The sequence below is a fragment of the Stegostoma tigrinum genome, chromosome 30, assembly GCF_030684315.1.
Source record: "Stegostoma tigrinum isolate sSteTig4 chromosome 30, sSteTig4.hap1, whole genome shotgun sequence".
In the NCBI taxonomy this organism is placed as follows: Eukaryota; Metazoa; Chordata; class Chondrichthyes; order Orectolobiformes; family Stegostomatidae; genus Stegostoma; species Stegostoma tigrinum.
Genome location: NC_081383.1, coordinates 11440789 through 11466880, shown reverse-complemented (window position 1 = coordinate 11466880; position 26092 = coordinate 11440789). Strand labels below are relative to the sequence as shown.

Below are 26092 nucleotides of genomic sequence, written 5' to 3'. Positions count from 1 at the left end.
TATCTAAGTGATGAAGTAGTGGACCCACCACTGATCCTTGTGTCACCCTGGTGGTCACAGGCCTCTAGTCTGAAAAGCAACCCTCTATCACCACCCTCCGTCTTCTCCCTGAGCTAGTTTTGTATCCAAATAGCTCATTCTTCCTTTATTCTACATGATCTAATCTTGCTGACCAGTCTACTGTGAGGAACCTTGTTCAATACCATACTGAAGTCCATACATAAAATTCCTGGAATTAGAGGCCCTGCTAGGGCCATTTGCAGTTATTATGCCACCACTGATTAAGTAATTCCACCTATTACTTCAATTTGCATTCCATCAGAAAAACATTCATGGTCCATATATGCATACAAAAATTTCCAAAGAACGATTGGATAACACCAAATTTTAGAGTTCCTTATTTTGACATGACAACAATACCATTAGGAAGTCTCCACGCCACAGTGACAGCATAACATGAAGTTTCATGCCGACAGAAATGAGGGTTGAGGAATTCCTTCATTAAACTCACGTAACTTTTGACATTTCTCCAGAAAGAAGTTACTGAATCTTGATATTCGGGTCTTTGGACACAAAGATCCCTGACAGAGGCTAACCTGCAATCAGGGAAGCAGCAGCTCAAGAAATGAATAATGTTCAATTCTGTCAGCCTTGGGCCATCCAAAGAGATTGCTCGTTTCTCACACACGAGATTTAACCAGGAGTTGGTAAAGAAGCAACTTCTGGGGTGGCAGGGTCTTCTTCCACATGAGTGATGACTGGTATGAGACAGGGTGACACAAGGAGGACCTGGAGGGAGGTTGAGATACCTTGGCCCCTCACCTCTGAAGCTAAGCACTTATAGCTAGACTGACTGAGTACGGCACATGCATAATCCAGCAGACAGTGTCCTGGATTTGCATCTCCACAACAATCAGCATGGCACTGTGAGGTAGCAGTGCTAGGGAGCCAGGTTCAATTCCAGCCTTGGGCAATTGTGTGTGGAGTTTGCACATTCTCCCACCATCTGCATGGGTTTCCTCTCAGTCCAAAGACGTGCAGGCTAGGTGGATTGGCTATGCTGAATTGCCCATTGTGCCCAGGGACGTTTAGGTTAAGTGTGTTAGCTACAGGAAATGCAGCTTTAGGAGAATGGGCCTGGGTGGGAAGCTCTTCGGAGGAGTGGTGTGGACCTGTTGGGCTGAATAGCCTGTTTCTGCACTGTAGGGATTCAAAGAGTCACCAATTTATCCATAGAACCAAACAGGAATACCAGAACCAGCATAGTATTGGTAGGGATGGTGGATTCATTCATCCTTCAATTCAGATTACCAAATTTGCTTGCAGCTCCAGGGCCCATTTGTGCATTTTGACTAAGTTATTAATAGGATCATCTTCCACCTGAAGTGGAGCAGTTGCCTAGTATCTAGAAGTCCTGAGTGCCAGTGATCTGCAGCATTTCTTTCTCAGATCAAAAATCGATGATGTCAGTGATACGATCCCAGATTATATGCCTGTCTGTGTCTGGAAAGAGAAGCCTTTGGAGCGGAATATTTGAGCTGGAAGGTACAGATGAAAATCTTACTAGTTCTTCCTGTGCATTCAGTTACTTCCTGCTCATTAAGATATCACGTACAGGCCCTAGCACCAGCCTCTCCAGAGGTTTACCAGGTGCTATTAATGACTGGATAAAAAAAGAATTAGTTGTCCAGAAGAGATAAGATATTGTGCATATTAGGTATGACTTAACATTGATAATAAAAAGGAGTAATGTGGCAAGCTCAAATTAAGTTTACCTGGTTAGTTGACCTTTGAAGCTCCCCATTCCTCAATGGAATTGTGCTCCACTACGGTCAGTTGTAGAAGTTTTATCATGAAGTGTAGTGCTCTCCCCATCCAATGCCCTAGGTCTTGGTCCAGCTATGGGCCAATTTGTCCTGCAATGAGACAAAAGTGAGGGTTTGAGCATGGTGAAAGTAGATGGAAGAGCAATTAGTGGGGATACACAAACAGGACGTGTTGTGGTGACTTAGGGAAGAAGTAGGAAGTTCAGAGGACAGAGGAGGTTTAGTTTCGAGGATGACACACAGTGAAAGTTATAATCCATGTGGCATCTGCATTGGCAGAAAGTTAGACTGAGTGGTTCCCTAGAGTGAGGATTAGCAGAGAGAAGATAGTGGCACCTACCCTTGTGGAATGCAAAAGATCTTGACGTTTTTCTTTAACGCCGAGCATCCTATTTCACCCAGGATGCAGCACTGCCCACTGGGTCCAAGTAGGCAGCCAGCTGAAAAGGGATGGACCTTCTTGACACCAGCCCATCCACCAGATCAGTGTCCTCAAACGTGTGATACAAGCTTTCTTTTCTGAGTTACAAGTGTCCCGATCATCATCATCATCCAAAGTGGTGTATTTTGAAATACAGCAGTGGCCTGAACCAAAGAAGATGCTAACAAAAACAAGCACTTTCACTTCTCCTGCCATCTGATTACATGTGAAGGAAGCTGAAAAGCTAACCAGACACCCACAACCTCATATCACAAACATCAGCTGAAAACTCAACCTTCTCTAATCAATATTTCGAAAAAGAGGAAAGACAGAAACGGTTAAGAAAATTCTGCCTAGACTGATAAGTATTAGTCAATGGGCATCTCCTCCTTGCTCCAAACTAGTATTGGACAGGAGATACCTTTGATAGTGACAACAGGAGAAATTTGGGCAGAGGATTTAAATCACCAGCTATCTTCTACCTAGTTAAATTACATTAGCAAGCTTCAAGTTGGGACATTTAAAAGATCCACCCATTCTCCTCCCAGCCCAAAGTCAAAGGCATTTATTCATAGGCAAAGTTTATCAGAGTATTAAGTAAATCTGTCAGATAAATCTTCATTGAAGATTTATAGCTCTAAACCATTAAAACATAAAAAGTATTTAGGATTAATTGTGCAGGTAGTTAAATGTATAATCATGCAGATCAGTTTTGTCTTTCTTAATCTGTCTCTTTAATACAACTTTGCTAGCTATAAAACGGAACAACATATTTTGAATAGTCTGTTGGAAGAAAGCCTCAGAACACCTATAGATAATAAAATCCTGAGTCTTTGTGCAAATTTGATTTGCCTACAATCAAAACATGCTCCTTTAATTATTGTGGAATTATGTTTGGAGGTCAGACAGCAAACAAAGTGCTTTTCCAAGTGTATTCCTGGATTTGTTGACACTAAGTGACATTTGATTTTTCAGAACTTTGGAAATTACATTCAACTAGGCCAATGACAAAATAACCAAATGGTTCGTTCAGACTGATGAAATAAAGACGATTGGAATTGCACTTCAATTTTTTTTAATTATCCTGTTGTTGATCAAACCGTGTAATAAAGTAAGTAGACTCCGTCTCACTGCTTCCAGTTCCCTCATCCGTAGTGTCACGCTGTACATGCAGTTGGGTTGTTTCAGAGGCGCCAGTCACAGAGGTGGCTACCATTACTGTCTGCCTCCTACTTAAATGGTATATCAACCATGACAATGATGTTATACCACATATCAGAGCAACAGGTGCACCAATAAGGATTGCAACCACCACAGCAATTTTGTAAAGCCCATGCGCTTGGTCATTCCTTTCACTCATACCAAAATGTCTTGGATAAATAGGAACTGAACAAGACTGTTGCTTTTCATCATAATTAGAAAATGGAGGGCACGTCAGGCAGTTATTCACAGAATAGCCATTGCAGGAATAGCAAGATGAATGGCATGGAGCACAGGTGTCCACTGTGAAATTTCTGCGAACACCATTCATTGTTTTATTTAAAGTTCTTGAAACATTGTAATAGTGCGGAGGACAGGTGGCGAGGCAAAGGTGTCCAAAGATGACTAAGTTACCTTGGCATTCTGTTGGGGAGAAGAATCCATAAGAAATTTTAATTGAAGCTTTGCATAAATTAACATTTAAAATACATTTCCAACTCAAACAGGCTCATTTGAAGTCCCATTTTCAATAATTACACAGGGTGGCATTCAAAAGTTCTGAAAAACCACACAGTGAATATCCAAGTATTTCTATGAATGAATCAGGGTTTTGCATCACTTGTACCAGTAACTTGAAATATATTCTAATACATCAAATGATTTACTCTTATAAATACCTGTTAACAACATGTCAAATAAATCACAAGACAGATGTTTTCAGCTGTCAAATTCCCTTCCTTTACTCTTAAAGTCCAAAAAATAATTTTTGCAGCATATATAGATATTTAAGAGAAGCTTCCATTTCTTAATTCAATCTACATCTTTTTTTCATTTGAACGTCACATTATTCAGCCATGGAGAACTTCCATTGTTTTATATTACTGTTAAAATGTTGTCAGGTTCAAACAAAGAACTGTAGCTGCTGGAAATTTTCACCAAATTGGAGAAACTCGGCAGGTTTGGCAGCAATTGTGGGGAAAGAGTTAATGTTGAGTCCCTGAAAAGTGGTCAGTGGACTTTGTGTTAATTCTGTTTTCTCTCCATAGATGCCACTAGGCCAGCTGTGTTTCTCAGCTATTTCTGTTATGTTAATATCTTGACAGTATCCACATATATGCATTTTAAACATCAATCATGATAATTTCCTTCCTAGCATTAGGTCAGCCACATTTGTCATTTTGCACACTGCCTCATTATGGGAATCATTTATATTAAAACTATCAAGTTACATTTGGCTCAAAGGGATTAAATCCACAAACTGGCTACATGCTGAAGGATGTGGAATAGATCAATGACGTAACTGGAGATTATCACAACTTCCATCTCAGGTGTTAGACATTTCTGTAAAACTCACCCATAACATTGGGTTGACTCAGTGGTGCCTAGTGAAAAGGCTCTCATTTGTGAGCTCATATCCAGTTTAATTGCAATTCAATTATCCAAGATAGAAGCCCAATAAAAAAGGTAAAATTCAAGCCATTCTGTCCTTCTACACAACAACAATGATTTATGACATGAAAGAAAAACAAACTGGTAAATAAAATTTAAGTTTAGTTTATGTTCAGAGCTGATTAAATCTTCAGAATTCAAGAAGAACAAATTTAACCAACTAACATGGCATTTTTAAAAAAGTCAAAGGTCATAGGAGCAGTTTACCATAAAAGCATTTGTTAATTTTCTTACTGAATATAAATCAATGAGTGCACTTTTGTATCATCTTAAAGTGATCAATCTGCTTTTGAAGAGTTTGAGAAAAGCAGAGAGTCATTTGCAAGACTCCAGTAGTCAGTTTATAAAACTGGTTAAAGGGCATGCAACAAAAGTTTACCAGAATGATACACAGGATGGTGAGATCATCCTTAAGAGACTGGACCCACATTCTCTATGGGGTGGGAGGGATCAACAACTCAGGAAATAATTCAGAGTAGAGTAAAGGGGTGGGTCAACTAGGACTGAGGCAAAGAGGAATTTCTTCAGAGGGCTGAGTGTCTTTGAAGTTCTTTACCTGAAAGAATGCAAAGAGTCAGTCACTGAGTATATACACAAGGCAGATAGGAGTTCTTGATAAAGAATTTGGGGGATATGAAATAGTGTGGGAAAATAGCATTGAAGTAGAAAACCAGTCATCGTCTAGCTGAACAGCAAAACAGGCTTGAAAGGTCTCCTATTTCCGATGTTCCTATAGCTACAACTGAGCCATGCTCTCTTATGACTATTAGTTGGTAAATGCAAACCCAAAATCATTTAAGAAACGAATGGAATCTAATTAAAATGGAAAAAAGCAAGTTTCCATGATTAAAGAAAATATTTAATGCACCTAAAATTACTAACAGGGACCAATACTAAAAACGACAGGAGCCCAAAGATTAGCAAACAGTACAATTTTGTTATTAATCCTAGGTGATTCCTCTGCTGTCTAAATACTGCCAAATATAGGAGAGTGATTAACACAGAGCCAGTGGTTCAAGGCAGACACTTCATATCAATTCATGAACAATTAATGGTGTTAAAAAACCAAAAAAATGTTATATCACAAGGTCTCTGCAAATTAGTTCATTGTAGGAATGTTGATTGCTGCAGCCTATGGAGTTTTAAAAAAATGGAGACGAAGTGCCGTATTCGAAAATTGGAGGGCAACTTGGAAAAACCTTGACCAGCATTTTAAATGGCAGCAGGAATCTTGAAATAGCAAAGTATTAAAGCAAAGAACAGGGGCAGCCAGAGACAACTACAAAGCCTCATTTTCTGAAAAATAATGAAAAGCTGAAGCATGTGTAAATAATTAGTACATTTAATTGTAGTCATCAGCCCTTAATGTTTAATAATAGTACTAAGAGGGTAGCCTTCTGCAAGCCTTTTAATTTAAACCAACATTTAAAAAAACACTTAAACGTGTGCATAAAGCAATATTTTAATTAATCATTCTGCCATTTAATTACAATTTTGAATTGCTGCAAGCATGTAGGAAACTACAACATGGGAACAATTATCCACATTGGGGGAAGCTCAGCTCTGGTCATTGTGTACAATTACTTGTTATTAACAGGATGAACAAACTAACAGGGGAACAAGAATTATTATTTCAAATTGGCCTAGTGGATGTATGCAACAAACAGGCAGTTCCTTCAACTGCACAGCAACACAAGGTTTGCTAGTTCATTTTGTGCAAATAACCCTGATCGCTAATTGTTAACTGTGCATTGAAACTAAACAATGTTTTTCCAACATGTTTTATTCATGTTGCAAATATTTGAAGATTACATGACCAAGTTATAATGTGAAAGGGGCACATGTGGTGTAAGAAAGTATGGAGAAAAGGCAAAAAAAACTCAACTACTTATTGCTGGCTATACAGTTTCTTCCAGCAGCTAGATATTAGAACATAGAACATAGAATACAGCGCAGTACAGGCCCTTCGGCCCTCAATGTTGCGCCAACCTGTGAACTAATCTAAGCCCCTGCCCCTACACTATCCCATCATCCTCCATATGCTTATCCAAGGACTGTTTAAAATGCCCCTAATATGGCTGAGTTAACTACATTGGCAGGCAGGTCATTCCACACCCTTACCACTCCGAGTATAGAAGCTGCCTCTGACATCTGTCTTAAATCTATCACCCCTCGATCTGTAGCTATGCCTCCTTGTACAAGCTGAAGTCATCATCCTCAGAAAAAGACTCACCAGTTCACCCTATCTAATCCTCTGATCATCTTGTATGTCTCTATTAAATCCCCTCTTCGCCTCCTTCTCTCCAATGAGAACAGACCCAAGTCCCTCAGCCTTTCTTCATAGGGTCTGCGCTCCAGACCAGGCAACATCCTGGTAAATCTGCTGTGCACCTTTTCCAATGCTTCCACATCCTTCCTGTAATGGGGCGACCAGAACTGCACTCAATATTCCAAATGAGGCCACACTAGCATTTTGTACAGTTGCAGCATGACATCACGGCTCCGGAACTCAACCTCTCTACCAATAAAACCTACACACAGTAAGCCTTCTTAACAGCACTATCAACCTGGGGAGCAGCTTTCAGGGACCTATGTACATGGACACCAAGATCCCTCTGCACATCCACACTGCCAAGAATCTTTCCATTGGCCCAGTATTCTACCTTTTTATTATTCTTCCCAAAGTGAATCACCTCACATTGATCTGTATTGAACTCCATTTTCCACCTATAAGCCCAATTCTGCAGTTTATCCAAGTCTCCCTGCAACAGTCTTCCACACTGTCCACCACTCCACCGACTTTAGTGTCATCTGCAAACTTACTAACCCATCCACCTATGCCTGCGTCCAAGTCATTTATAAAAATGACAAACAGCAGTGGTCCCAAAACAGATCCTTGAGGCACACCACTGGTAACCAGACTCAAGGCTGAATATTTTCCATCAACCACCACTCGTTGCCTTCTTACAGAAAGCCAGTTTCTAATTCAAACTGCTAAATCTCCCTCCATCCCATGCCTCTGTATTTTCTCCAATAGCCTACCATGTGGAACCTTATAAAAGGCTTTACTGAAGTCCATGTACACCACGTCAACTGCCCTACCCTCATCCACATGCTTGGTCACCTTCTCAAAAAACTCGAGTTTAGAGACACGACCTGCCCTCGACAAATCCATGCTGACTATCTCCAATCAAATTGTTGCTTGCTAGATGATTATAAATCCTATCTCTTATAATCCTTTCCAATTTTTTTCCTACAACAGACGTAAGGCTCACAGGCCTATAATTACTTGGGTCATTCCTACTGCCCTTGAACAAGGGCACAACATTTGCAATTCTCCAGTCCTCTGGTACTAAACTTGTAGACAGTGAGGACTCAAAGATCAAGGCCAAAGGCTCCGCCACCTCCTCCCTAGCTTCCCAGAGAATCCTTGGAAAAATCCCATCCGGCCCAGGGGATTTATCTACCTTCACGCCTTCTAGAATTGATAACACCTCCTCCTTGCTAACCTTAATCCTTTCAATTCTAGTAGCCCATAACTCATTAATCTCCTCTACAATATTGTCCTGTTCCTCAGTGAAAACAGATGAGATATAATCATTTAGTACCTCTCCGATCACCACAGGGTCCACACACAACTTCCCACTTCTGTCTTTCGCTGGCCCTATTCCTACCCTAGTCCTCTTATTCCACACATACTTATAGAAAGCTTTAGGGTTCTCCTTTATTCTACCTGCTATGTCTGCTCATGTCCCCTCCTTGCTCCTCTTAACTCTTTAAATCCCTCCTAGCTAATCTACAACTCTCCGTCACCTCATCTGAAACATCTCGTCTCATTGTCACATAAGCCTCCCTCTTCCGCTTAACAAGAGATACAATTTCTTTAGTAAACCACAGTTCCCTTACTTTATCGCTCCCTCCCCAACTGACAGGGACATTCCTATCAAGGACACGTAATATCTGTTCCTTAAACCAGCTCCACATTTCAATTGACCCGATCCCCTACATTTTGCTAACTCATTCTATGCCTCCTAAGTCTTGTCTAATCACATTATAATTGCCCTTCCCCCATCCATAACTCTTGCCCTGTGGCATGTTCCTATCCCTTTCCATCACTCAAGTAAACATAACCAAATTATGGTCACTCTCTCCAAAGTGCTCACCTACCACTAAATCAAACACCTGGCCTGGTTCATTACCAAGTACCAGATCCAGTGTGGCCTCCCCTTCAACATACTGTCAGGGAACCCTCCCGGACACATTGGACAAAAACTGATCCATCCGACGTACTAGAGTTATAGCATTTCCAGTCAATGTTAGGGAAGTTCAAGTCTCCATAATGACCACCCTGTTCCGTTCACTCCTGCTCAGAATCGTTTTGCCAATCCTCTCCTCCCCACCCCTGGAACTTTGTGGAGGCCCGCAATATTTATCATTGCTCATCCTTTTCCAAAATAATTAACTCACAAGTGGCCTAAGTGCTTTCATAAAGTGCAATGAAAGACAAATTCCTTCAAGTTAAACATTTGTCTTTCTACAGAAAAAAAAAAGACAATAAAACTGCATTCCCATTTTGAAAATCCATGTTGTGGTATCATAGTGGTTTACACTAATGCTCAGGTGAGATTTCAATATCCCATTTCACAGATATGGGGCAAAGTACATACTAAGGGTTGTACTACTTAGTGAGACAGAAGAACAGTCTCACATAATGACTACTTATTGAATTTTTCCCTTGCTTCACAGGACACACTTGATTAAAGCCCTCTCTCCGTGACTCCCTTGTTCGCTCCACACTGCCCTCCAACCCCACCACACCCGGCACCTTCCCCTGCAACCGCAGGAAATGCTACACTTGTCCCCACACCTCCTCCCTCACCCCCATCCCAGGCCCCAAGATGACATTCCACATTAAGCAGAGGTTCACCTGCACATCTGCCAATGTGGTATACTGCATCCACTGTACCCGGTGCGGCTTTCTCTACATTGGGGAAACCAAGCGGAGGCTTGGGGACCGCTTTGCAGAACACCTCCGCTCAGTTCGCAACAAACAACTGCACCTCCCAGTCGCAAACCATTTCCACTCCCCCTCCCATTCTCTTGATGACATGTCCATCATGGGCCTCCTGCACTGCCACAATGATGCCACCCGAAGGTAGCAGGAACAGCAACTCATATTCCGCCTGGGAACCCTGCAGCCATATGGTATCAATGTGGACTTCACCAGTTTCAAAATCTCCCCTTCCCCCACTGCATCCCTCAACCAGCCCAGTTCATCCCCTCCCCCCACTGCACCACACAACCAGCCCAGCTCTTCCCCTCTACCCACTGCATCCCAAAACCAGTCCAACCTGTCTCTGCCTCCCTAACCGGTTCTTCCTCTCACCCATCCCTTCCTCCCACCCCAAGCCGCACCCCCAGCTACCTACTAACCTCATCCCACCTCCTTGACCTGTCCGTCTTCCCTGGACTGACCTATCCCCTCCCTACCTCCCCACCTACACCCTCTCCACCTATCTTCTTTACTCTCCATCTTCGGTCCGCCTCCCCCTCTCTCCCTATTTATTCCAGTTCCCTCCCCCCATCCCCCTCTCTGATGAAGGGTCTAGGCCCGAAACGTCAGCTTTTGTGCTCCTGAGATGCTGCTTGGCCTGCTGTGTTCATCCAGCCTCACATTTTATTATCTTGGAATCTCCAGCATCTGCAGTTCCCATTATCTCTGATACTATTACTTTTGTGCAACTTTTACTATCAACTACGTCTGGAAGACATGCACACTTGAGGAGAAAACCGGGATGGGTGTAGATTGATTGCTTCATCAGTAGAAGGAGGATCATCTCTCCAGTTCATTCAAAAATATTCTAAAATTGAACAAAGTCAAGCCATTTTATTTAATTCATTGAGGTTGATATTCTGGGATTTTCTTTCAAAATGCAGATGTAGCTATCAAACGAGTAGAATCAGCTTTGAGAAAACAAAGGCCAGGATGATTTGCCTTCTGACAGCCTCTAGTTACTAGTTGTGTGTTTTAGGCTTTTGACTAACTATCTACATTCAATCTGAGCAACAAACTCAAGAGTGCTCCAGAATAGCAAATGAGGAAAAGATGTGACTGTTTCGTGATTAAACTTTTATCTTCACTTAATAGTTAAATCAAATAGTAAATACAGTGTGTACAAGCTTATAGCAGTTTAATTTCAATAAATTGGTGTATTGATATAGCTATAGTAATATTCTTTCACTTCTGAGAAGATGGATAAGAAGCAGAACATATGTTCTAATTAGCCAGAGTACAGTAAATAAGGATCGTTCTCTGACCCTGTGTTCCATTTATCTAGTTGTAGGATATGTGGACAACGAATCAAAAGGGAAGTAGCTGTGAGCAAAACCCAAAATATTTGACTTTTAAAGAACGAAAGAAATTTAGACTCACTCATTTTCATTTAAATCAACCAGAGAAAGTGGTTAACACCAGGAACACAAACAAGGTTTTTTGGGATTGGTCTACATGCAATTAATAATTATCCAAATAATGACAAAATCAAATCAACTCGTACAACATTACCCAAAGTAAACAAAAAGGTACAAAAAATGTTACAATACATTACGGTGAATTAATAAACTATTGCTTTAATCCAAGAATTACAAGGCTCAATTTGGAACAACACGTTTTACCTTCACAAACCCCATCTTCATTCCAGTTGCTGCAGTGACTTATCACTGTATCTGTTATGTGTCTCGTCATCATGTTTTCATCAGTACCATACAAAAGCAACTTAGAATAGGACAGAGCTCCTATGAAGATCAATTGAAAGTAACATGCTGAGTTCGCTTTGCCAGAGACACCAACAAAAATGTCCATTCAGTTAGAATACAACATAATTATAATACAATATATTTCAACTTTGGCTACAATTCAAACAGAAAAAAAATTGAAACAAGTGGTTGTGGCCCAAAAGCATCGAACTTTCAATGATGGGGCGGCACAGTGGCTCAGTGGTTAGCACTCCTGCCTCACTGCATTAGGGACCTGGGTTTGATTCCACCCTCAGGTGACTGTGCAGAGTTTACACATTCTCCACATCTGTGTGGATTTCCTCCAGGAGCTCCAGTTTCCTTCCACAGTCTAAAGATGTGCAGACTAGGTGGATTGGACATGCTAAATTTCCCCATTGTGTTCTGGTATGTGTAGATTAGGTGAGTAATGGGAAATAGACCTGGATGGGATGCTCCAAGGGCTGGTGTGGACTTGTTGGGATGAAGGGCCTGTTCCCACACTCTAGGGATTCTATGATGGACAAGTGTTGCCACAAATTACTACACATTTCAATAACCCACTAGCAGGTAGAGTTGGAGTGGAGTTAATTTTGGCACATAATAATGATGAAAATAAATTGTGTCATGCTGTTTACGGGTGAAATGGACACCTTTAGTCAGTCAGTGTCAGGTGAAACACTGCTTTTTAAAATATTTGTACTTATTATTCCAGTGTCTCAAAAGTAGTTTAACTAGTTACTCAATATATTTGCACAGCAAGAATCATGGGAACGTTAACAGGGAGTATTCAGTCACTGAAAATCTCAGCTGAAACAAAGAATATCTGTCTTCTCATATCCCCACAAAAAGGTTTGTACTAGGAAATAGATTACACATTTTCAGAAAGAGGAGACCTGATAAGAAAGGGTCAGCAAAAAGAATTATTAATTTCCAGTCATTTTAAGCACTCAAATACTACTGTCTCTCAAGTTAGAAAATGGCTGACATGCTACAGAGCAGTGCAGCATTGATGTTTAGGTGAAACTTTAAAAGGGAGATTCCATTTACCTATCCAGTAGAAGGTGAATGTAGAAGGTGCTATGGCATCATTAAGAAAACAGATTAGTTGATGACCTAAACAACATCTTCACCATCACTACGAAAAAAATTTCTTTCATTCTAGTTTAAACTGTAGGGTCTCACTTGAAACTAACATGATTAAGATTCAAAACCTCATGATGGTCCGAAAACAAAATGCTACACAAGTGAAAAATGTGTTTCATTGCAACAAGGAAGAACAACATTTTTCTAAGTTAGTGCAAGCTTGTTGGGTTGAAGGGCCCATTTCCACACTGTAGGGACACTATATTAAAAAAAAACTTATTGACCAAACAGCAAGTCGTCTAGTGGACCAGGGAACCAACATGGACTCTTCCGGTGTGCCATGCTGTCAATGTGCAAAAGCTCAGGTCTTTCACTTATAGGCCTGGCATTGTGTCAGAGCAGCAATTCAGAGCAGTCCTTAAGATCCTTCAGTCCTTCAGATCAGTATGGAGAGTGGAACCTGGGGAAGTGGGAATTATTTATGTAGTGTTAAAGTGCCAACCTACTTCTTTCAAGCAAATTGGAAAAACGAAACCAGAGTTTCATATCTGTGACAGGTAAGAATTCAAAAAGGTTAAGAATGTTAGAATGCCATTTGTATGCAAACCAAAATATGCTACTTGTGCATTGTCATGTGAAGTTTTTTTTAAAAACTTAATACTGCTTGGAGGACTCAGGCTTTGAAGGATTGTGCAAAATTGATTTTTCACTTCTTGCAGGAACACCTGAAGTGATTTATTAAACGGGTCTTCAAAAAAAAACAAACATTCCACAGTAAGTTTTCAAAAAAATCAAAAAGGCTTTCTAGAACCCAGGTGACATTGTTTCTTTTGTTGCAGATCCCTGCTGAGGCAGTTTTGAACAGTGACTAGCTTGGGGAAAAAATAAATTCTATTTCTGGCTCAGTTGAAGGAAAGCCCAAGAACAAGCTATGAAATGGATCTGTCTTACTTTGAAAAGTAAACCCTCAAGTTCAGGGTGAAACCTATTTGTTCTTCTGAAAGACGATCAAAGGACTATCTGAAAATTGTTTCCTGACTAAGTTGTGTCTACTAGACTTCAGAGACAACTATTTGATTAATGGCTTGGCCGAACATGCCAGAGCAATATGCTCGAAGCATCCTATACTTTATCCGTTTGCCTTCAAAAATAAGCCATTGACCAAAAATGTTCCTCTCTTCCCACAAAGCCAAACCTTTGCAGAGAATTCACACACCCCGCCTCCCCACCCTGAAGAATCTGCACACGTGCCTTGGGAATGTTTAGGAGTAACATGGATGTGAGTTTGCTCGCTGAGCTGGAAGGTTAGTTTTCAGATGTTTCGTCACCATTCTAGGTAACATCAGTGAGCCTCCGATGAAGCGCTGGTGTTATGTCCCACTTTCTATTCATCGGAGGCTCACTGATGTTACCTAGAATAGTGACGAAACATCTGAAAACTAACCTTCCAGCTCAGCGAGCAAACTCACATCCAGAAACTCAACCTGAGCCACAAATCTTCTCAAAACTCGTTAGGAGTAACATTTATATTTCTAGATTATTGACTGTATATATTAACCAATTACTGCATCTTCAGTGAAGTTTTCGTTTTGATAATAAACTTCATAGTATTTAAGAAACTTGGCTGCTAGACATTGTTGCTTATAACTCGATAAGGAAAAGGTATGAATTTCACCATCTTGGTAGCCAGAATAAACATTCTAATTTTACATTGTGGCCTATACAGTTGCCAGAACGGAGTGAATGTACTCCTCCACCCTCAATCTTAATTGTAAATGTAGCAGTAAAGAACTGCCACACTCCTTGCTCGTAAACATACCAGTGTTTTTGGAACTTCCTTTATTCTCAATCTTAAGCGTCCAAATTCCTTTCGGGTCCTCATCCCAGCAGTGTGTGGTCATGAAGGTCCAATCTCTATATCCATGGCTTGATGTGTCATATGGTCTTTAAAAGCAAGATGATAATTAGTATTCAAGTTAAATTGGGTAAAATATTTTCATTAATTAAATGTTTACACCTGACAAATAACTTAGAAGCCATTACTACTACCAAATTTAGTGTGATTTTTAAAATTTCACTGACCTAATAAATCACAGGTCCAAGACAATGCTCAGAGGACACTGGTTCAAATCCCACCGAAAATCAGAATTTAAATCCAAATAATAAATTTGAAATCAAAAGTTGCTTTATGATCACTATAACTGGGGCCATCAATTATTGTAATAAACTATTTGACTCACTAATGACTTTCAAGCAGGAAGTCTGCCATCCTTAGTGGTCTGGCCTACACTCCAGACTCACATCAATGGGTTGCCTCTATCTACCCTTTGAAAAAGGTAGAGAAATCTTATCACTTCAAGAGCAAATTAAAACGGAGGAAACAATACTTGCCTTACCAGTGACATCCAATCCCATTGAAAAAAATAAATAAAAATCTACCTTGTTCTGAACACAGATACACTAGGACTCAATGAATCCAGAATGGTAACAGATCAGAGGATAGAGAATGATTTTGCAGACTACTTTCCAAACTATTTCTACTTGAAAAGCAAAATTTAAAAGTTATTGCAGGGCTGAAATTATTCATTTTTAAATGCCTCCCAGTTAAGAATAGGCGTGCAGAGTGAATTGCAGTCACTCTGCACACAAGCTTTACATTTATAACCACTGCATACATTATAGTAACATCACAATGTATGCAGTTGAAAAATACTTAATTGCTGTTTTAAGAAAAAAAAACAATAAAATCACTTCTATTCATGAATCACTTCATCAATATCAGTAGATTTTTAGTATCCCAAAGAGGGGATGGGATTTGGGCCATGCAGATTATTAACAGTAAAATCTTCAATTTCAATTGCTCTCCATAAATCTGAGGTGATAAAATTAAAAGATGCAAAAGAAAATGAGAACTAACATTTCAAAATTTAGTCATGAAAACCATCCAAAATATTTGACATTTTTTGTTAGTTCCCACACTCCACTAGTTATGAATTTCATTCAATACTAGTGTTAAAAAAGGGGTACAGCCCTTGATATAAACAGTAGAAAAAAATGCTCACCCTGGCAAACAATATTGGTGATTTCATAATAGCAGAGAAAAATCACAGGACAGTGTTCTCACCTATCCTATAGGAAACTAGAATGGTATTGTGAACAAATCTCCTTTGACTGTGGGAACAATACAGCAGAACATTTCTGCAGCAATGGTGAAATATGGTAAAATATGGGAAACTTACACATTTTACATGTTTTTGCAAGAACAAAATTATACAGAAGGAAAAAAAGATTTCACATTCATTGACAAGATATCTTACACTATTGTTATCAGGTACCACATAATACTCAGTGACAATATCCATATACTCTTTTAGTCTATTATTCCAGTGTTGGTTTGAATTGCAGTTCAGAGTATCAAGCACAATAATGGACACTTCTGCTCCATTATTGAATCTGTGACAAAACAGTCAGGGAAGTGAGTATATTTCTTCCAGGTCCAGTTAGATACTTTGCAATCCTGAATATAGTTCTGTTAAAATTTGTACATGGGATAGGTATCAGAATGCATTGCCTCAATTGCCTTCAAGGTGGCAGTCTGCCATCTTGAACTGCTACTGATCTTGGGTGCAAACACATTCAGGTATTGTTTGGAGCAGTGTGGCAGGATTAAAAACCCTTATCAACCATGCATGGAATGTATGATGGCTCAATTCCAAACATTTAGTGCTTCAGGCTTCCTCAATTAAAAAACCTTTGAGCATATGCTCTCTAGCTGCTGGTATTAAGCCGCTGCTCAAGCAGCAACAAGCCAGAGAAATGGAAGAAATGTTTGAAACCAAAATGGTTGACATGGATTAAAAAAAACAAGTGTAAACTAAAGAATTATAAAAACAGATAAACACTAATTAGGTATGTAAAGAATACCAAAGTAAACGTAGACCTCAAGAGGCCTAGCCAGGGAATGTGGAAATGACATTTTTTTTAAAAAAAATATCTTCACTGAAGTTGCAGCACGAAAAGAGAGAGAAACCAAGGGGCTAATGGGAACAAAGAACTTAGCACTGAAGAATTAATTCTGTTATTATGTTAATAAATCCCCAGACCCTATGACCCGCACTTTCGGACTCTTTTTTAAAAGGAAGGGAAGGCCACAAAGGTGCATTGATTGTGATCATCCAAAATTCCCCTCGATCCTAAAACAGCCCTAGGAAAGTGTTAGAAGATAGAAAATAGAAAATATAACACTTATTCAACAAAAAGATAGCAAGAGAAGGCAAGGAATAACAAGTCAGTTTGCATGGCAGTAGTCTTCTGGAAAATAGTCTAATTAAAAAAGATGCAAGTAAGGCACCTTAAAAAACAATTAGTTATCAGGTTGAGTCAGCATTATGTTTGACAAATTTAAACGTATAGCTAACAAGGTAGATAAAAAGGGATACATGTGGATGTACTACAATGGAATTCCAAAAGATATTCAACAAGAAGCCATATAAAAAAAAGTTACAAGATGAGGATTGTCTCAGGGACCAAGACATTAGAATGGACAATTGGCGAACAGATTGGACAAAGTAAAGATCAGGTAATAGACAGGACATTTTCACAGTGGCAGACCACCTAATAAGCTTCTTCAAATATCAGCATTGGTGCCTCAGCTAATCATTACCTGCACTAAAAGAACAGATGAAAGCTCCAAAAAACAAAAGCATCCAAGTTTGCTGACAATACACTGTTTGATGGAATAAGCTGAAAGATGTTGACTCTAGGGAAAGTGGAGGTAAGATTAGGCAAGGACATAGATACAGGGTCTTGAATTGGCTATAACCATATTGAATAGGAAAACAGACTTCCTGTGAGATACAGCCTGTTGCTTCTTTTTCAGAAAAATGTGTGCTAGAAGATAAGAACATGACTGTTAAGATATGGTGAACCATTAAGCTGTGTGATAGGTCAGCCTACTCCAACCTTAAATGTTAACCAATAATTCAGAGATTCAAGTGGTCATTCTGGATCATTTATCATTCATCTCTACATTAGTAAATAAATATCCACAATGACTTCCATACCTTACATCAACCAACTTGGAAGATGTCCCACTCGGACTAGTAAGAGAAATCCTCAGATCACCTCTTCGAGTGTAGCTTAGTGACAATCTAACCTCCACATGTTCGAGGCAGCGGATGTACTTGTTAGTTTCAGAACAAGGATCAATATATTTCTTGATAACAAGCTTGTCAGAAATAATTCTGAAAGAACAATTTAAAAAGTATACTCTAAACCATTTAAACCCAAGGAACATAACTTTTTAAAAATCACATTGGATATGGCTTACAGTTGCCATACATGACTTTAAGTGAAGTAGTTATCCCAACATCACAAGTGGGTAAATACATGAATTTCCCTTATGAAAGGAAGGCATATCATGGGAAAAAAAATGCTGATTTCAGTGAGAAACTTCAGTCATTGTTGGCTATTTCAGCTAAGAATTGTTGTCTCAGCTTGAAGACAAACTTTTACCATCCCATTTTCTCTTTAGAGATGTGGGAAGAAAATAACTTTGATTTACAATAATGGCAAGCTTCTCTTCATCCATTTGGGGGGGAAAAGACTATGCAAGATTTGAATCACACTTGGCATAGGTCCATAATTCTTTGAAATGAGTGTCACAGGTAGACAGTGTGGTTAAGAAGGCACTTAGCATACTTGCCTTCATTGCTCAGACCATTGAGTATAGGAGTTGGGACATCACGTTGAGGTTGCACAGGATGTTAGGGGAGGTCTCTTCTGGAGTGCTGTGTGCGGTTCTAGTTGCCTTTTGTAGAAAGGCATTATTAAACTGCAGGGAGCTCAGGAAAAATTTACCAGGATGTGCTGATAATGGAGAGTTTGAGTTATTAAAAAAAAATAGCCTGGAAAGGCTGGGGCCATTTTCACTGGAGCATGGGAGGTTGCGAAATGACATTGAGGTCTATAAAATCATGAGGAACGTAGATAAGGGGAATGTCGACACCTTTTCCCGAGGGTAGGAAGTTCAAAACTAGGGGGTATTTTTTTTTTTAAAAAGGAGAGAGGAGAAAGATTTTTTTAAAAAATGTGGGGCAATTGTTTTTAAAAACAAAAGGTTTGTGTGGAATGAACTGCGAGAGAAAATGCAGGTACAGTTACAACAATTAAAGACATTTGGACAAGTACATGAATAGCAAAAGTTGAGGGATATGGGCCAAACACTGACAAATGGGAATGGTTTAATTTGGGAACATGGTCAGCATGGATTAATTGGACCAAAGAGTCTGCTTCCATGCAGTATAACTGACTCTATAGTATTCCATTAGAATTTAACAGTTGTCATGAAAATATATTATTTCAAGGAGATCAGAGCAGATGTGACAAACATATGGTCAGAAGAAAAGTTACTTGGTATTTGTTTCGAACAAGCTACAATTTCAAGTTTTGGATAATCCCAGAAATGCTATGCAACCAAAAGAGGAATTCAATTTAATCTTATGAAAATCATTAGAAGCCAATTTAAAAGCTACTCCAGAATGCTGCACATGTGGATTGTTTAATGTTTCAGTGAATGATTTCAAATGGAGTTGTGTATACATTATATAAAAAAAACAGATGACTGAGAATGTGTTACATACAGCACTAAGGCTGGGAGAATGCTACATGGCTGCAGTACTATTTAAAGGCCTAGAAGAGAGAAAGGCACTAAAATAGTTTGAAAAAAGGTCAGATTGTATTGCAGCATTGTACCACACTCTACCTAAACATCAAATTAATATATTCTACTCAGCTATTTAAGTTACTTTTGTGTGTAATGTTTTAGTCATTGAACTTTGAGGGAATGCAGCTTCAGCAGCTCCAAAAGATCTGGAAGATAAATAACATAAGGACTTGGCAAAGATACAAACCTTTCCAGCATATTACTAAGTTTAATGTTTACACAAGTTTAAGAAATCAAAACTTTGGAGATTGTGTTCGGTCTTTAAATCACACTCCCAGCCAGCTACATTTTCATATAATATACACAATATTCAACCTTTTTCCAGAAAACAAACTAATCAATCAATTATTTGTCCAATGACTGTCTGAAAAACAATGATACAGAATGATTGCAAACCTGTACAACTGCATACATGGCAGCCTAAGTTATCATTCATTGATTGAAAATATTTCAAAAGACTAACCACTACATCAATTCAAGTTGTTTTTCTTCAAAGACATCATACAAGTATACTCTTTCCTAATTTTGGGAGCCAATTGGTGCTATTAGGCAGTTTTTTTGTTACCAATATTGACCGTAGGTTCCTGAACTACAAATAAAGAAATTATCCTGAATGGAAGATAGCAAATTCCCACCATTCCTGGTAATTGCAGGTGACAATGCAGCAGTTGTTAAAAATCACAAGAAATAGTTGTATTGATAGGATTGATGTATTTCAGTAGAAGCTAGATCATATGATGGAAATTTAAGGCTATATGATTAAATCTGAGCAGCAAGTTGGGAGCAAACTAGAGTGGAGTATAAACATTAATATCAGTCCATTTCTACCTTCTATGTATCACATAAGGATGTACTATGTTGGCAGTTTATCATATTATGTGTAATATTATCCGAGGTGTGCAAAGTAACAACTGAGTTAGTCATGTACCATTCTGACCTTCAATAATTTAGTAGATTTCTGGGTAATGAGTGGATTTCTAATAAAATAAAGTTTTGTAAGACATTCAAAGCCATCTGTAATTTTAATGTAGTATACAAAAATTCCAATATGCATTCATACGCTTACTGTGGGGATTTATTAATATCTATGGAGCATTCTCTCTGTGGGTTCACTGTCAACCATTTTGTTGCCAAATCCACCAGAAGTCCAGCATCTAGTAGTCCATACCCATAGTGATGGCTCACTGAAAACAATCAATTTACATCATCAGTTAGACAGACAGGGTGTCCATTTAGGATTTCAGAAGGTTTGATAACAATGCAAAAAGCAATTATATCCAGCCCAATTAAAAGCACTAAGTAAATAGCTTTACTATTAAAGCCATTACTTTTCAAGAGGCTGCTGCCCATAACACAATTAAATTACAATGTTAAGTCAAAGTTGTGGAAAAACCATGCATTATTGTCACTTTAGTTCATCTCCAGCAATGTGTCAAATCCAGTCTATTATTTTCAAAACATGGTTTAGAATTCTCATTTTTCTTATCTAATATTGAAGATCTGATCATGGGTGTTGAGCTCAAATAGGTACATGTTGAATACTGAACAACAATAAATAATGAAGCTTATGCATAATTAGACAGTATCATGCCATTGGCAAGGTAATGAGGTTGCATGGGAGATAATTTGATGCTGAGCTTAAGTGTCAGATTCATGGTTAGAGGTTCCCCAATGAAGCTTTTGTACAGCCAGGGTTTCAAACTTCAGTTAGTTAGTTGAAGGATGGCAACTCATCTCAATTTTATGGAAGAGACATTTGGTATTCTGATGGGTTTATTTTAACAAACAAAACTGCGAAGAATACAAAAGAAATTAGTTTCATCCCATTGTTTTGGCTTCAAGATCTAAGATGTTTTACCCTAAAATTAAACCAACGCAAAATGCAAAACAATTTTTGTCAGTATGCTGAGGCACTAAACATCCTCTTGAGACAGCTAGGTTGGAATCTTGACCAGAAGCCCTGGATTAATTTGCACTGAACAGAAGTCATTATCCTAATTGAACAGTTCAAGGCAGTTAGAAGCAGCCATCTGAAAGATTGTGAAAGTTGATGATTCCTGTTCAGCAAGTATGCTCAAACTCATTAAGAAAGCTGGATGATATTTTAGTCATTAGTACTCATTCTTATGTCCTTTAACAGTGGCCAGCAAGAGTACATGGTATTCAGGTAAACTTCAAACATTATTTAAAAAGGGATAAACAAATTGTTGCCAGTTTGTTGCTGGAGCTATATAATAATAAAAACTTAAGTCAATCAATCATTCAGGACAATTTTATTAGTGCACTGGCAATGTTTCTTCTGCAAATTCAAGGGCTGCAGCTAATAGATTTAAATTCTGTGCCACCTAACGAGGACAAAGTGAAAGTTTGGTTGTCAGCTCCTTGGTTTATGTTAGGGTAAAAGTTCAGATAGCAGACCACCAACTACTTCAGAGGTGCAGCATCTGGGATAGCATCCTTCTCTACCATTCCCTCTTGCAGATCGATATCATCATGTACCTCATGTATTATATCCAAATGCTTTGAGCTATTCTAGCTGGAACACTGCATGTTGTGGGAGGTCACACCTTCAGAGAGTGGGTGTGAGGGAATGCACATTTACTGTGTCAACCGAAACTGATCAACACTGGAGCATCAAGCTTTCACGTATTTAGTTTAACTTTACCAGGCAAATTCAAATTACACAGTCATCAGCATCAAGAGCTAAGGCAGTGCTGAAGGCAGAATCAAGTGGAGAGGTCTTATTCATACAGCATTTAGTTTCTTTCAGGCCTTTGGCTAAAGTAGCCATACAAGAGAATATGCTTCAAAGAAAATAAAACCCCATAGGTGCTAAAAATCTTTAAATGCCATGGTTTTGTTTTAAAAAGGGAATGACACATCTAAGATATTGTCAGTTTTGGTAAAACATGCCACTTAAACAAATTCCTTACCTTTGCGCCCCACACCATTTTTAGCCCAGTCGCCTGCTTTCAAATGCAAGGGTTTGGAAGCTCTCACGACGAGGTGCTGCATATCACGCCAGGTCAGTGTAGGACTACAAACACAAACCATATTTTTTTGTGGAAAATTAAATATTGAAACACACAAATAACATGATTCATAATGGTGTTCTTTTAACATGGAAAAAATGTACCAGTGTTTTGGAGGCAAAGATGAAAACTAAAATGTGATAATCAGGATAACTAAAATGTGATAATCAGGATGGCTAAAAGTTGGTAAAAAGAAAGTAAAGAGACGTGGGAGTTGAGGTCTGTAGCACAGTGCTTAGCTTGAAAGCACAGCCACAATGGAGACAAAAATAAAATTGAACTATAGGCCAGAGTTGGAAAAAAAATGCTCCGAGATAATCGCAGCACAAAAGTACATTAGACAAGGCAATTATGGAATTTTACAACAAGAATAAAAGGAAATGAAATTGAAAATGGTGATGGAAAGAAAAAATGTGGTCAACAAGGTCTGTATTTCCCCACCCCATATTCTTTAATGGGAGGAGGGTGTTGCTGGCCAGGCAGCTTTTATTACAGATCCATGAACTGCCTAATTCAGAGTCAACCAAGTTGCTGTGAATCTGGAGTCACATGTAGGCCACACCAGGTAAGGATGGCAGTTTCCTTCCCCAAAAGACATTAGTGCACCAGATGGGTTTTTTCCAACAATCAACAATGGATTCAGGATTATCATTAGATTCTTAATTCCAGATATTTTTATTGACTTCAGATTTCACCATCTGTTGTGGAGGGATTCAAAACTTGGGTCCCCAAAATGTTAGCTGGGTCTCTGGATTACCAGTCCAGCAATAACATCAATAGGCCATCACCTGGACAACAGGCATTTCTACACACTGACAATAGCAAGAGATCCATATGGGCGAAGTCACGAGCATCAGAGACCAGCCAGGAATTCGTCGGAATTGTCAAGGGTGGTGGTGATTTTAAATAAGCTTAGTAAGGATTTCTACAGGTGGGCTGAGACAAGCAATGTGAGATGTGAAAGAAGGCTGTACGTATAAATGGAGAAGATTAGTTTGAGAGTTCAATTTACAAATGAATAATCTGGTTCAACCTAAGATAGTGACCTGGAATAGGAAATATTGGATATAGTACATGATTTGAGGCAAGGACAGTGGTTTTAGTTTTCATAAAGTGTTTAACTAGAGATCACTTTCCATAACCATATGTCAGAACTGTTGCATGGTATTATGAAGGTAAAGTTGGAAGAAGTGGTGAATAGATAAGAGAGATAACAGGTGTACAGCTGATTGAACACACCAGGCCAAGCAGCAAAGGAGCAGGAAAGCTGATGTTTTGGGTCTAGACCTTTCTTGAGAAACGTCAGCTTTCCTGCTCGTCTGATGCAGCTTGGCCTGGTGTGTTCAATCATCTCTACACCTTGTTATCTCAGATTCTCCAGCATCTGCAGATCCTACTATTGGTGAATAGATAAAACTCAGTCTTGTCAAGGTAAATTGGACATGAACTAGATCGTCAGATAATGGAAGCCACCTCAGTTAAAGGACGAAATGATCACATGGGAGGATAGGAAGGGAAATCATGGCTTGGTATGCAATGACTGTGATTGCATTGGCAAGAATCATGTCAAAAGCAGGACAATTTCACCCATCTGGACTAGAGGACAAAAAGGAGAAGAAGAAGAAAGGTGATGTACCTATCCATGTCAAAAGCTGCATGATAATCAAATTTATTAGCCACACTTGGCAGCATTTGAGGTGGAGAAAATTGACTACAAAAGATTGCAGTGTCATGGGAGGGACCCAGATTTTGAAAGCAATAAATTTCAATGGCAAAGAGAAAATATGGTAGTAAATGGACAGTAAGACTGCAAGGAGGAGGGATCAAGCTGTTTTGATAACAGTAGAAATTAATCAGTGACGATGGTGGCTAGAAAGAAAGAAAAAGTGGGTAAATCAGCAGTGGAGCAAGATCAAGAAAAGCACAGTAGATAACACTCTTTGTGCTATGACAGAAACCAGAAAATGGTGTGGGAGCAAAGCAGAGAAGAACAATCTGAAATAGTGGCTAAAGTAGAGCTTCTCAGACCTTGGAAGAGTCAGAGGTCATAAAAGATTTCAATTGGACATCTTCATTCTCCAGAAAGATCCTGGAGTGGGGGGGGTGCGCCCGGAGTGGGTAGATGAGGGGTTAGTGTATCAGACTGCCCTAAAACATCTAGCCACAATGGAGATGGGTGCCTAAAAAAAAAAATCAGCTACATAACAGATGCTCAGATAAGAAAAAAATAGAATTGCAAACAAGTTAAAATTTTCCTACACACGCAGCAAGAAATAAGCTACTCAAGACTGATGTGTTAAGAACGTTTAGTTTCTGTTCTGAATTACAAATCAAGTCAAAAATCTGCATATACCAAGTTTTTTGTTAATATGCTATTAATTATTGTGTGTTGCTTGGAAATAATAACTTAAATACTTAAACCTATTCCACCTTAAAAAGACACCATCGTTTAATGTGATTACCCATCCAATAAATTTTACTGCACTTGTGAACAGAATTACTTTGCCTCCAGAGCAAGAGCGATGATCCCAGCAGCAAGTGGTGCAGATGCTGATGTTCCAGTGTGTTTCTCTGTACATCGTAAGCGAAGATCTGTTGTGACCTGAGGAGGAGTTGAAGCAAGAGGAAAAAAAAATTACTAACAGTTGACCTACTTTTCTCCAAACCATCAAAGCTGACCTTTTTTCAAAGAAAAGAGGCCTCAAATTCAAACCCTACATTTGACCAAATATGGTTATAAATCCTACTGTATCATTCTCAGATGTCTTCTTTAGGAAATACAAAAAATTCAAAATGCAGATGCTTGAGCCCCCAAATGAAAGATTTTCCCCTTCCACCCTTTGGTCAACACGCATGACTTAAATCTTCTGCTGAAGTCTTCTGCTACAACCAACGTCATGTAAATAGGTTGATCTTCACTCTGCTTCCATTCCTCCTCCCTTCACACTTTGTTTCTCACACCCTTGACCCCACCTCTGCCCCCCACTCCACTAGTTTAAAATCCTAGCTCCTCAGAATAAAGTGGCTTCCCTTTCAGGAAGCAGTTCAGAAGATTTACTGAGCAACCAGCCTTTTCCAAGTATTAGCTTCATGAGGAAAAGTTGCACCAGCTAGGCTTATGTCCAATGAAGTTAGGACCAAGTATCAACTTGATTGAAATATACAAGGTCTGAAAGCATCTTCCTAGGAGAAATCAGGAACCAGGAGTTTGCTATTTAAAAATAAGGGATCACCCAAAAAGACAGCGGTAAGAAATATTTTTGTGGTTGAGTCTTTGAAACTCTCTGCTTCTATGCACCTTTTGGATGCAGGGGTTTTGATTATTTTTGAAAGAAGGTGAAAAGTTAGTTATCGGGATAGACAAATGTGTAGGTGAGTTACAACTGGATCAGCCATGACTTAATTAAAATGAGAGCAGATGCAAGGTGCCAAATTGTCTACACATACACAAGTTTGCATGTCCAATACTTCATAATATTCCCATATGCTGAAAGATAATTGGCAGCAAAAGAAAAAATCTGCTTAAACAGACAAATATAGATCCAGAGAAAATTACTTCAAAATATTATAACTATTGGCG

General features: G+C 39.1%; 1 protein-coding gene across 1 annotated transcript in view; it reads right to left on the bottom strand.

Moving 5' to 3' along the window:
• Window positions 1–2720: 2720 nt before the first annotated feature.
• Window positions 2721–26092, bottom strand: part of LOC125465936 (proprotein convertase subtilisin/kexin type 4-like) — a 42513-nt gene continuing 19141 nt past the window's right edge. The window contains exons 9-15 of the mRNA XM_048559958.2: window positions 25014–25114; window positions 22414–22517; window positions 20547–20664; window positions 17820–17999; window positions 14576–14700; window positions 11572–11691; window positions 2721–3870 (exon numbers count right to left, since the gene is read on the bottom strand). Coding sequence (XP_048415915.1) covers window positions 3323–3870; window positions 11572–11691; window positions 14576–14700; window positions 17820–17999; window positions 20547–20664; window positions 22414–22517; window positions 25014–25114 — 1296 coding nt within the window. The 3' untranslated portion in view covers window positions 2721–3322. The remainder of the gene's footprint in view (window positions 3871–11571; window positions 11692–14575; window positions 14701–17819; window positions 18000–20546; window positions 20665–22413; window positions 22518–25013; window positions 25115–26092) is intronic.